This window comes from Zootoca vivipara, chromosome 12 (genome assembly GCF_965207765.1).
Source record: "Zootoca vivipara chromosome 12, rZooViv2.hap1.1, whole genome shotgun sequence".
Classification (NCBI taxonomy): Eukaryota; Metazoa; Chordata; class Lepidosauria; order Squamata; family Lacertidae; genus Zootoca; species Zootoca vivipara.
This window is the reverse complement of record NC_142595.1, coordinates 10,479,873-10,492,600: the sequence shown is the minus strand read 5'-3', so window position 1 is coordinate 10,492,600 and position 12,728 is coordinate 10,479,873. Positions and strand designations below refer to the sequence as shown.

Sequence of the window (12,728 nt, the reverse complement as noted above, 5' to 3'; positions counted from 1 at the left end):
ACCTGTTTGCCTGCCCTGCCGCAAAATGAGGCTACAGGTTGCCTCCCTCTGCTCTGCACAGCCCAACCGCTGCAGGAGAAACAGGAGCCTACAAATGGGTTTGTCATGATGGGCAAGAATTGGTGCTGGGTGATCAGAACCGAGGAGTGCCTCGTACTTTGCCCTCTTTAAATAAAAACTATAAACTGCCAGATTAACCTTTTCAGCTGCTGTCACTTCCTGACGCGAGAGGGAGCGATACTTCAAGCTCTCTATTCTTTCCTGCCGCCTTGTTACACTCCAGCCTCTGCCGTTTTCGTAGCAAGTGGCTCATAGGCGACCCTCCCGCCCCCCGAAAAAGTGTCCCAGAAATGGGGAGTGTTTTGCCCATCCCACAAATGGGAGCGTTTGATTAAGCAACAAAGATTTGATCTTGCTTATGCAGAATGGGCAGCTCTGGGGGGGGAAAGGGGAGATTGGTGCAAAGAAGAAATCCCCAAAACGATTACAGTGGACTTTTGGTGGCAAGAGGTGGAATTTAACCATTAATTGCTGCTGGATAGATTCAGAAGCTTTTGGTGGGACTCTTGTTTTCTTGGTACGTAGGACACAAGTGGTAGAGATGGGAGTTAGGGGTTGCCAGCCTTTTGGGGCCCATGTTTACTGCCTCTCTTCTCCCCCCACCCACCCCGTATTGGTTAGGCTTGAAAAATGTTTTCCAGGCTGAAACTGGTGTGTGTTAAGATCATCCTGGAGGTTGCAGCTGGGGAGACGAGAGTAACCTGCTTCTTTGCGGTCTGATTTCAGCAAGGGCTGAAGGCCACTTCAGATTCTTGTGGGTTCCGGCTCAATACACTTGGCTCAGTAGATAACTGAAAGTCATTCTGTGTGTGCTTCAAAGCAGTTTTCCATATTTCCCTGCTGCCCATCAGATCTTGGCACAATTTGTGGACTTCAAAGAAAACGTAACTATTTGCCAAAATGCTTGTAGTGTGACGTGGGCTCTCTCACCCTGGTCCAGCAGGACCCTGCACTTCCATTTACTAAAAATTCTTGTGAAATCCTTTTCTTTAGGCGTTGTGTAGGAGGAGTGGAAACTCCATGTGCACAAAACTGCAGCCGAGCAAGCCTCTGTTCACATGGAACGCTCTTACGCAGGGGTAGGCAACCTAAGGCCTGTGGGCCGGATGCGGCCCAATCGCCTTCTCAATCCGGCCCACGGACGGTCCGGGAATCAGCATGTTTTTACATGAGTAGAATGTGTCCTTTTATTTAAAATGCATCTCTGAGTTATTTGTGGGGCATAGAAATTTGTTCATTTCCCCCCCCCCCCAAAATATAGTCCGGCCCACCACATGGTCTGAGGGATGGTGGGATTGGCCCACGGCTGAAAAAGGTTGCTGACCTCTGCTCTTACGGACGGTGCAGATTGCAAGCCATTTGCCATTTGCAGTGAGAGAGATCGGAAAAACGAGTGACAATATTAGAGATTCAGCACAAAAAGGCAAGAGGCCACGAGATGCAACATGAGCATCAGCTGTTTTAGAGGCACCCTGTTGCCGTACAGTATTTCTAGATATACATCCTGCCTTTAAAAAAAATGATTCTCACCGATAATCACTGTGCTATCAGCTGGGCTCAGAACAGCTTGTGGTGGGAAAATAGACAAGAAACCCTGGGGGAAAACTGGTAATCCCTCTCACAAGACACGCTTTATCCAGCTCAAAGTTAAGCAGCCACTGGCTTGTTTTTTCTACATTTATTTTGTTTTTGGGTTTTTTTTTTATAAAAAAAACAGCTTTACAAGAGGGAATCCCAGGAGGAGATGCTACCCAGTGCTCCCAAGTCCCCTGCTGTTCTTCGCCATCTCTTTATGTGCGAGTGGAAACACTGCAGTGTGCACAGACCAGGTGATAGGCACAGTGTCAAGCTGCCCGCAGCTTTCCCGGCAGAGGAGAGAAGCGTGCCAACTATCTTGTTCCAAGAGACCGAATGGAGGAAAGGAGATCTATCGATATAAATAAATTTTTACACACGTTGGGGAAGGGAAGGGAATCCCTCTACACAGGAGAGGACATACGTTTCCAGCTCCTTAGGAGCATAAAGTACCACTGGTATCGTCAGTACAAGTGTCTGGGCTGGGGGAGGCACTAGGTATCCCTGGCCTTCCAAGGCTGCTGCCAGGGCGAAAAGTCGGCGCAGGCAGGGTCCCACTGCTGGCCGCTTGGTTAAGTGCAGTCCTTTTGTTTGTTGGTGGCGGTCACCGCGGGAGTCTCCTCCTGCAGCTCCGTGCGGAATATGCTGGGCCTGCTGCACCGCCTCCTTTGCCTGAGAAGAAAATAGGGCAAGGTCAGAGCTCGGCCCACCCCTCCTATGCCGTTTCCTGCCCCACTGCTTGCAGGTTAAGTCTCCGCCTCCCGAGCCTACGTCCTTTCCCTTAAAGGACAATAGGGGAGTGGGCAGAAAGGGGTAGTCTATATCAGGGCATAGGCAAACTTCGGCCCTCCAGATGTTTTGGACTACAATTCCCATCATCCATGACCACTGGTCCTGTAAGCTAGGGATGATGGGAATTGTAGTCAAAAACATCTGGAGGGCCGAAGTTTGCCTATGCCTGGTCTATATCCTTTAGCCAGACTGGCCAGAGAGCTGTATATATTCTGCAAGCAAGGAGCTCCGCTTCCCTTTGATGAAGGGAAGGAGAAACTGTTTTGAAGCGCTAAAGACAACCAGTGAGATGGTTATCTATTTGGTGAAACACTAAACACAAGGTGATTTATTTATTTATTTTTAAGTGGCCTAGAGAGGATAGTCTGCTCGCTTGCTAGGGTTTCAACTCTGACCCTCCCTAGGGCTAGGTTACGGAGAAAGGCTTGATTTGTGTTTATATAGGCTACACTGTTCTTTTCGAAAAATCTGAAACCATTAGTAAGTGGAGAGACAATATAGTCAGAGGTGCCATTTCTCACTAGTTTGATTACCAAAATAAAATTTTCAGATTGTACAAAAACGGGGGGGGGGGGTTTTGATAATTCAGGAAGAGGGGTGGGTGAAAAATGCACATTTCAAAGTAGATTTATTGAGATGAATCAGGTTTCCATAATGTACTTAATCCCCAACCGCAGCCACCTTGGGACTGAGGACAAGCCACAGGGTAGGGAGTCCCTTTTCTAAAGCCAACAGTTGCTGCCCACAATAGTACCAACGTGTCGTTTCAGCAAAACTTGTTTACCACCTTGTGTCACTGCCCTGTCATGACTAGGTCCCACAATATCAGTTAAAGACGCAGGACTTTTTTCCAGCCTGAACACAGTTCCAGCATCTCTCAGGTGGGCGCCATTGCCATTATGAGAGAACAAGGGAGGAGTTTGTGGTGAGTTCTGGCACCTCTTTTTCTAGGAAAATAGCACAGGTTTTAAGAGTTGCCCCAGCACGATGCAAATCCCTAAGTGTTGAAAATACACCCTTTCCAGAAGATAATGCAAGCTGCTGCATGAAAGCAGCGTTAGAGAAAGATAGGTAAAAGTAAAGGGGCCCATGACCATCAGGTCCAGTCGTGTCCGACTCTGGGGTTGCGGCGCTCATCTCGCTCTATAGACCGAGGGAGCCGGTGTTTTGTCCGCAGACAGCTTCCGGGTCATGTGGCCAGCATGACAAAGCCGCTTCTGGCGAACCAGAGCAGCGCACGGAAACACTGTTTACCTTCCCGCCGGAGCGTTCCCTATTTATCTACTTGCACTTTGATGTGCTTTCGAACTGCTAGGTGGGCAGGAGCTGAGACCGAGCAACGGGAAGCTCACCCCATTGCAGGGATTCGAACCGCCGACCTTCTGATCAGCAAGCCATAGACTCTGTGGTTTAAACCACAGCGCCACCTGGGTCCCTAGAGAAAGATAAACACACCCAAATCTGTTTTGATACTGGTGTGTGCTACATTGTCTTGGAAAATCCTCCCTCCACAATAATGGTCAGATCCTGCTTTGCCAAATAGCAGTGCCTGCCCACTGCTCCTCACAATTGGCCTCAAGTGTGTGCCACCTGTCTCCATCGTGTGCCTTCTCAAGCCGTGCCAGGAAATACGGAAGTGCAGGTGGGACGACTTACCTGATAAATAAACCTCTGCATCACAGAGGACAGACCCAAAGGCCGACCACGTGCCCGCCAGGCTGTTCTCTGGCTGCCTCGTCCCCTGTATCCGTTTCCGTTCGTACATGGCAACTCCCATCAGAGAGGCTGTCTCCAGGAAATGGCTGCACGGGAGCTGCTTCCACTCCGCTTGCAGCTTGACCGCGGGCGGGAGAGCCCACAGCCCAGCAGACGATGCTCCAGCGAGAGATCCCCTGGTGGTAAGGAAGATCTTGGAATTAGAGAGCAGCAACTAAGGCAGGTGGGCAGCAGATCAATAAGGAAAAGCTGGTCCAAGCAAGGGATGTGGGCGTGGGTGGAGAAGCCTCCATTCAGGTTCTGCAAGTGTGACGCAGCCCAAGACTGGAGCATAGCTGCCAAGTCTCCCTTATTCCCCGGGAAACCCCCTTTTTCTAGCTGTTCTCAGCTGAAAAAACGGATTTTTTTGTTTTCCCCCGGTTTATTCTGGCGTGGCAGCCATTTTGGAACTGGGCGGAGCATGCTCAGAAGTGACTTTTGATGCAGCTCTGCCCAGTTCCAAAATGGCTGCAGTGCGACTTCTGGCGCGGTGGCCATTTTGGAACTGGGCAAAGCAGCATCAAAAGTCGCTTCTGAGCATGCTCCGCCCAGTTCCAAAATGGCGGCAGCGCTACTTCTGGTCTGCTACTTCCAGTCCGGTCCCTTATTTCTCCCACACGAATTTGGTAGGTATGGACTTTAAACGTCTCAAATGGGCAATACGGCTAATGGGTCTTGTAGGGAGAGGGCGTGTCGCTTGGAACAACAGCACTCCCCACTCCTGCAAGCTTGTTCTCTTGTTCGGCGTGACCTCTTACCTGTTCAAATAGCACTGCAAACTCCTGGCTGTTGCAGGGGACGCAGTCCAGGTTCAGACACCCATAATGCCTGAACCAGAGTCTCCCAGGGGGCTTCCCGGGTGGCTCTTCCCCAGCTGAGCTAGAACAAGGCAAGCAAAGACATTCCATCAGTTCCGGGATTTGCAAAAACACCCATACCTGATCAAACGTTCTGACCGCATAGGCCACATATACTGGGGCAGATGAAAAAGACTGAAACTTTCCTGCTAGCTAGCTCAATATAGTGAAACCTCGGTTCCCGGACACCTCCGTTTCGGCTCCCTAACGCCGAAAACCTGGAAGTAAATGCTCCGGTTTTCAAACGTTTTCCGGAAGCCGAACATCTGGCGCAGCTACCGCTTGAGTGCAGGAAGCTCTTGCAACCAATCGGAAGCCGTGCCTCGGTCGCCGAACATTTCGGAAGCCGAACGGGCTTCCGGAACGAATTACGTTCAACGACCGAGGTTTTACTGTATCCCTCTTCTCCACAAAGTCAGATACATCCTGTACTCAACTCAGAAGTGTGCCCTGCAAAACTAGGGTTTTATTTTTTATTTTTGCAGAGTTCTGCTCCCGCTAGCTGAAATAGACCCCACCCCTGCAATCACATGCACATTCCTCCTCCAGCAACCCAACATTTCCCAAGCCACTTCCCCCGTATATTTGCAAGATCCTCTCTGGAGCCGCAAAAGGCTAGGATGTTGCTTTTTTATTTAGTTGGGATTTTCAACGTGCTGCTAACTCTTTTAAACTCCCCCTTGCTCCTGTGTGTCCAGCTGTGGCCGAGACACAAGTTAAATTGTACAGGTTTTTTTTTGGGGGGGGGGGTCATTTACCTTTTGAACCTCGTGAGAACATCTGCCACCAGGGCATCCTCCGGCAGGGGGCGCACGTGCTGCCAGCTCTCCTGGTAGAGGGCAAATGAGTTGGGGCTATGCGCCAGGCCCAGGCGCAACATCAGCTCCAGGGCCACCTGGGACGAGGAGACAAAGGGGGTGACAGGAGGCCTGGGCATGTCCAGCAGGAGGGCACTCAGTGCTGCAAAGGGGACACACACAGACAGACAGACAGACAGCGTCAAGCATGCGGAGGGGCGGAGAGGGGGGGCAGGGTAGGGGCGCAGAGACCCAACTGGTGCATTGTGGTGCGAGAAGGGAAAAGAAGCTTGCCTCATCTCTTGCCAACCACACCGTGGAATGGAAGCAGCCAGCGCCGCGATGCAAGACGGAATCCTGGCTGCTTGGGCCTTTTGGAGAAGAAAGAGGCAATCCTTCTTTCCCCTCTCCCCCAAGTAAACGCCACCAATATCATCCGCAAGTTCAGCCACAGCTTCCTGTTGGCAGCCTGCAAGCCCCACAGGTAGGAAATTCTCCCCAATTGGCGTCACCCCTACCCACCACCCACCCTCACCATTCAGCCCAGGGCTTCTGCTCACCTCCTGGACTGTGGTCTGGGAGGTGACGGCCACATTGCAGGAGGCGATGCTAGGGCAGTGCACACCGCACTCGGTCTCCTGGCGCCCCATCAGGCCCGCAATCTCCTCCAGCGAAGGCACGCACTCTCGCCCCTTGGTCTTGTGCAGGGCCTCTGCGATGAAGCGTCCGTACCAAGTCGCCTCCGAGCCTGGGAACTGGTTCTCTGTCCTGCCGGGACCAAGGAAACACCGGCATTAGGGAACCCAGGCCTGAGAACGTTGCTCAGCACTCCACACCCCCACCCACAAACAAGATTCCTAGGAAAGGACCTGCAAATTGTCATCATGCATGAAACACATGATCTTTCTACTCTGGCAGTGGCAGGGACAGGAAGGCATGAAGAATGTCTATTTCCTCTTGGCAGGTTTAATCCTACCTCCAAGCACGGAGATTTATTTATACATTTTTTTTCAGATTCTATTTTACATACATTCGTCATTTTGTCGTCATCCTATATGGACTTCCCAACCTATCCTTCACTGACGTCCAATTCACGTTATTTTGCTACACCTTTATTTTAGAATCCTTTTCCATTCTCCACTGCTGATCATAGGCTCATCCTACTTGCCAGTTTACCTTAATGCCATCTTTCTTTAAATATTCTTCAAGGCATTCCCATTCGCTTCTTTTTCTCTCTCCATCGGTATTCCTTCTTTTGGCCGTCAGACATGCTAACTCCGCAAACTCTATCAATTTGTCCAACCACTGATCCTTAGTTGGGACAATCTTTTCTTTCCAATTTTTTGCATTCCACCTCCAAGCACAGAGATAGCAAGAACAGGGGCCCCTTTCCTGACCATCCATATCAACAAGAGTCGTTGCAGAGCGAGAACAGGACTGGCTTTGCTTAGGGTAGCAGAGAAGCTTCTGCCAAGCGATAGCTCAGCTAGCAGGGCATGCGACTCTTCATCTCAGGGTTGTGGGTTCGCGCCTCACGTTGGGCAAAAGTTTCCTGCATCGCAGGGGGTTGAACTAGATGACCCCTGGGGCCAGGGGCGTAGCCAGGATCAAAATTAGGGGGGCAAGGGGCGGGGCCAAGGCATGGGGGAGGGGCCACAGTGGGGCAAGGAAAGCTATGGTCCTGGTGCCCCCTCTCCCCTGCCGATCGCGGAGGGGGAGGAGGGGGTCGAAGCAGCCTGATTTCGGGCTGATCCTGGCGGCCCCTCCTCCTCCGCGATTGGCAGGGGCGAGGGGGCACCAGGATCAGCCCGAAAATGGGCTGCTCCGACCCCCCCCTCCGCGATCGGCAGGGGCGAAGGGGCGCCAGGATCAGCCCGAAATGGGCTGCTCCGATCCCCTCCTCCCCCTCAGCGATCGCCGGGGCGGGTGGAGGGAAAGCTGGCTTTCCCTCCACCCGCCCCACAGCCAGCCAGGGTGAAGGGAGATGGCACCGGGCGGCGGCGGGCAGCAGGGCAGGCTGGCCAGCGGCCCTGCTTCTAGGGGGGGGAACTGCCTCCTCCTGCCCCCCCTGCCTACGCCCATGCCTGGGGTCTTTTCCAACTCAACGATTCCATCATCTCTGGCCTCTCTGCCTGATGACTGTGAGCACAGCAATACCCCCCCCCAAACTTCCCTTCACCCCAGGGCTCACCGTTGGAGATGCAGCTGCAAGTAGCACAGCACAGGAAGTGACGGCCTGAAAGTGCAGCTCATGCAAGCAAGCAGCTGCCAGTAGCGCAGGTCTGCGGCTGCACCCGGTGCTGGAGGCTCTGTGGTCTGCTTCACCAGCTGGCAGTAGATCTCGTCCACCAGGGCGGGGAGGTCATGGCAAGTCTGCAGCACCCCCTGCATGAGAAGGGCTGGCTCCCGCAGCCCTTCCAGCTGCTGCAGCGAGTGGAACAGCTTGACAGCTTCGTCACGGATCCCCGCGTAGCCCTGGCCACCGGGAGCTGCAGAGACACAGGGAGAAATAAGCGGTGCACTCAGGCTCCATTATTATTTATTGGATTTATACACCACCCTTTACCCGGAGGTCTCAGGGCGGTTCACAAACAAAATGGTAATGCAGTGGTACCTTGGTTCTCAAACGCCTTGGTACTCAAACAACTTGGAACCCAAACACTGCAAACCCGGAAGGAAGTGTTCAGGTTTGCGAACTTTTTTTGGAAGCCGAACGTGCTCCGTTTTGAGTGTTACGCTTCCAATTTGACTGCCGCACTTCCGTTTTGAGTGTTACGCTGAGGGCTGTCTGTTTTTGCTATTCATTTTGCGTTTTTGTTTTTGCGGCTCTTTTTGTTTTGTTTTTGTGACTGTGTGGAACCCAGTTCAGCTACTGATGGATTGACTGTGTGACTGTGACTGTGTGCAGCACATTGTTTACTGCTTTCAATTCATGGATCAAGGGTCTCATTAGATGGTAAAATTCATATTAAATTGCTGTTTCAGGTGTTGTTTTTAAAAGTCTGGAACGGATTAATCCATTTTGCCTTACTTTCTATGGGAAGACGCCCCTTGGTTTTGGAATGCGTTGGTTTCAGAATGGACTTCTGGAACCGATTAAGTTTGGGAACCAAGGTACCACTGTATATAAAATCAAATTAAAAACAATAGCCCAATTAAAAAAAACCCAAAAGAGCCACATTCTAAAAGGGTATTGGATGTCAACAAGATCAACCAAAGGCCTGGTTAAAAAGGAAAGTTTTTGTCAGGTGCCTAAAGGTGTGTAATGAAGGTGCCAGGCGAACTTTCCTGGGGAGAGCATTCCACAGACAGGGAGCCACTGCAGAGAAGGACCAGAGGTCCACCCTCTGGACCTCTCGGGGAGGAGACACACAAAGGAGGGCCTCAGAAGATGAACTCAGGGACCGGGTAGGTTCATATGGGAAGAGGCCGTCCTTGAGATATTGCGGCGCTGAGACACGTTCCACCAAGTTGCTGAACTGCTTGGGATTGTACAGCCAACGGCACGTGGTGCCCAAGGACTGAAGCCAAGGAATTTTAGGACGATGCTGACCCATGTGCAAGGAAGCGGTCACCCACCTGCATACGGAAAGGGCAGCAGAGGCGCATAGATTGGGCCAGCCGTGTAGCACAGGATGGGATTATTTTGATAAATCTGATCCAGGATTTCTGGGCTGTTACGGTTCTCCTGGGATGGGGAGGAGAAAGAAAAAAAGCAGGTGAGAAGCATTCCCATTCAAATGCTGTTCAGAGATGGAAGGGCCTCGAGACCACCCCTTTCAGAGTTGGGCATGTGTGCCACCTGCAGATTTACATATACATATACACATATATCTTTTTTTTCTTTGCATACAATATTAATTGCATTAATCAATAACAAATTCAGCATCTTTATAGGGGTTCTTCCGACCCCCGGACTTGCCCCCACTCCTCCCCCCGGTTTCCAGTAATTATCTCTTCTCTTTTCTGCGACTAAATACTTTTATCCAATCTATGAAGTCTTCTTTTTCAATACCCTTTATCAAATTATATTACAAGTGCTAATCCAATCCTGCTAAGGTCTGTTTGCAATGCTCCTTCATATATTCTTATAAAGTTAATCTATTCATTTCTAATTTTTTTTGTCCTCTTGGTGTCTAATCTTCCTGGTCAATTTCGCCATTTCGGCATAGTCCATCGGTTTCAATATCCATTCTTCTTTCGACGGGGTTCTTCCTTCCTTCCATCCCTGAGCATGTAACATTCTTGCCGCTGTCATCGCGTACATAAATAGGACCTTTTTCCTCTTTCGCTATCTCTTCTCCTATTAAACCTAATAAAAAAGCCTCTGGTTTTTTAATGAAAGTTATTTTTTAAAAAATTTTTTAGCTCACTATAAATCATTTCCCAGAAGGCCACCCTGCCTGAAGAATTTATTTTCTTTCCTTCTTTTTTATCTTCTTTACTGAAATCCATGGATATCATACATGATCTTATATTCACATACAAAGGTAATAGTGATAATAATAATGATCTTAAATGATTTTACCATTAAATAAAAAAATATACTTATACGTGCTCTTTTCTTATATTTTCTAACTAAACAAAAATAAACCAAAGTAGAATCAAATGAACTAAACTATGTTAAGATAGACTTCCCGTCATTTCCCGATGTACTTTACATTTACAATATTGAATGTACTTATTACCTTACTCTTAATGTATTTTCTAATACTTTCTTATAACATACCGTACCATTTTTCCTTATTTATTTTTCCTTATTTATTTCCTTATTTATTAATATTTAATTAATAAAGTGAAGTGCAGCTGTGTACAGAGGAGGGAGAAAGGTTGTTTTCTGCTGCTCCAGAGAAGCGGACACGGAGCAATGGATTCAAACTACAAGAAAGAAGATTCCACCTAAACATTAGGAAGAACTTCCTGACAGTAAGAGCTGTTCGGCAGTGGAATTCGCTGCCAAGGAGTGTGGTGGAGTCTCCTTCTTTGGAGGTCTTTAAGCAGAGGCTTGACAGCCATCTGTCAGGAATGCTTTGATGGTGTTTCCTGCTTGGCAGGGGGTTGGACTGGATGGCCCTTGTGGTCTCTTCCAACTCTATGATTCTATGATTCTATGATTCTAATTTACACAAGGGTCGTTCAAACGCTGCCATAGATGTTATATTGTTATTATTATTTTTGTAAGTATTTCCTGAACATATCCCATTTTTGAGTAAATGATTGTTTTGTATTCCCCCTTAACCTGTTTGTCAATTGAGCCATTTCTCTGCCTGCAGAATTTCTAGAGCTACTGATTCTAGTCTGGGAACTGCTGCGGTGTCAACAAGAGGACCTTTCCAGAAGAGCTGCTTGAGGAAACCTGCGTGCAAATACCTGCTGCCATCACGAAGGGGCTGCCCTCGCCAAAGGTGGCTAACCAGGTGTGTGGGGGGGGGGCTCTGGGCACGAAACCCCCGTTTGCATATCACCTTGCAAACCCTCAGGGCAGATGGCGCAACTTAACACTTTTGGGCACATCAGCAACAAGGAACGAGCCTAGCTCTCCACTCCTACCCACAACAATATTAATTGGTCGTTTGTTTAATTAGCACAAGCCTCGCCTCTCCAACAGAAACCAGCCCCCTGCTTCGAGGCTTAGATTGTTAAATTATAAAAAATATGTTTATGTTATTAGCCCAGAGATGGAAGGAAGAAACAACTCTGACCAGGGAAGAATGGCAAACCAAGCTGATGGGACTATGCTGAAATGTCAAAATTAAGTGGAAAGCTCAGGAACCAAGAGGACAAGAGCTTTAAAAAAGAACGGGGAAAATTTGTAATTTATTTAGGAGACCATTCTAAGCAGATGAAAACATTTAGCTGGATTTTACACACATGTAAGGCAACAAAAACTAAGGACAATTTAGATCAGGTAGCCCCAACCTGCAGCCCTCCAGATGTTTTGGCCTACAACTCCCATAATCCATAACTAACAGGACCAGTGGTCAGGGATGATGGGAATTGTAGTCCAAAACATCTGGAGGGCTGTAAAATAAATTATTGTAAAATAAATTATTAGACATCAGTTGGAATGAAAATAAACAACATATATATCACTGTGAAAAACATAAAGGAAATAACCAGCAAGTTTAATTGGAAGTCTGTTCAGAATCTGGTGAAGAAAATGTGAAGATGAAAGTAATAGAACAACGTGATTTTTAAGATTAGTGTGGGTTATGTGTATGTTTTTGTGATGAGTCGTATGTTGGGGTGCGGGAATTATGTAGGTATGTATGTATGAGTTAGTCGTGTAGGTATGTATGAATTAGTTAAGTGTTAGTATGGTGAGTTTATATGTCCGTAAATCTGAAGTTGTTTCTTTCAATCTATTTGCTTTGTTTTTTTGTTTTAAACAATAAAGACTTATTTTTTTAAAAAAAACAAAAACATCTGGAGGGCCGGAGGTTGGGGGTGCCTGATTTAGATGGATAAAAAATGTGGATAATGGATTGATACGCAGTTGTAAATACTGACATTAGGACCCATGGAGGGGGCGGGGTGGGGAGTCTTGAGATTCAGAGCAATTTCTTTATATGGATTTTTAATTGACTTTGATATATTTTCTAAACTCAAATAAAATTTATTTTACAATAGACGTGAGCCGGCAGGAAAAAAAGGATTATAAACAACCCGTCAAACCCGTAACGTTGCAGGCGTTCTTAAAGCAGTTATGAATAAGAATTAAAGCGTGCAAAAATGGCAGTCCAAACCAGCAGCAGGACCTTAAAGGAGTAAGAAATGCTGGGTGTGCAGTTGCCGCTCCCTTTCTTTAAGGGATTAAACCGCCAGGTGCGCTCATCATGCATTTCTGCAACTGCCCTCCGAGGGCTTCCCAGCTCCTTTGCTGCCTGACAGA

General features: G+C 48.4%; 1 protein-coding gene across 2 annotated transcripts in view; it reads right to left on the bottom strand.

Annotated features, from left to right (window-relative positions):
• Positions 1 to 1,723: 1,723 nt before the first annotated feature.
• PLEKHH3 (pleckstrin homology, MyTH4 and FERM domain containing H3) overlaps positions 1,724 to 12,728 on the bottom strand; it is a 31,533-nt gene continuing 20,528 nt past the window's right edge. The window contains exons 6-13 of one of the 2 annotated variants that reach the window (XR_015946541.1): positions 9,416 to 9,524; positions 8,028 to 8,325; positions 6,397 to 6,604; positions 5,798 to 5,934; positions 4,941 to 5,061; positions 4,084 to 4,319; positions 3,215 to 3,374; positions 1,724 to 2,307 (exon numbers count right to left, since the gene is read on the bottom strand). Coding sequence is in view for 1 of the 2 variants with exons in the window: in XM_035134409.3 (XP_034990300.1) it covers positions 4,104 to 4,319; positions 4,941 to 5,061; positions 5,798 to 5,934; positions 6,397 to 6,604; positions 8,028 to 8,325; positions 9,416 to 9,524 (1,089 nt within the window). In the remaining variant the exon portion in view is untranslated. The remainder of the gene's footprint in view (positions 2,308 to 3,214; positions 3,375 to 4,083; positions 4,320 to 4,940; positions 5,062 to 5,797; positions 5,935 to 6,396; positions 6,605 to 8,027; positions 8,326 to 9,415; positions 9,525 to 12,728) is intronic. The other variant, XM_035134409.3, reaches the window with a different exon arrangement.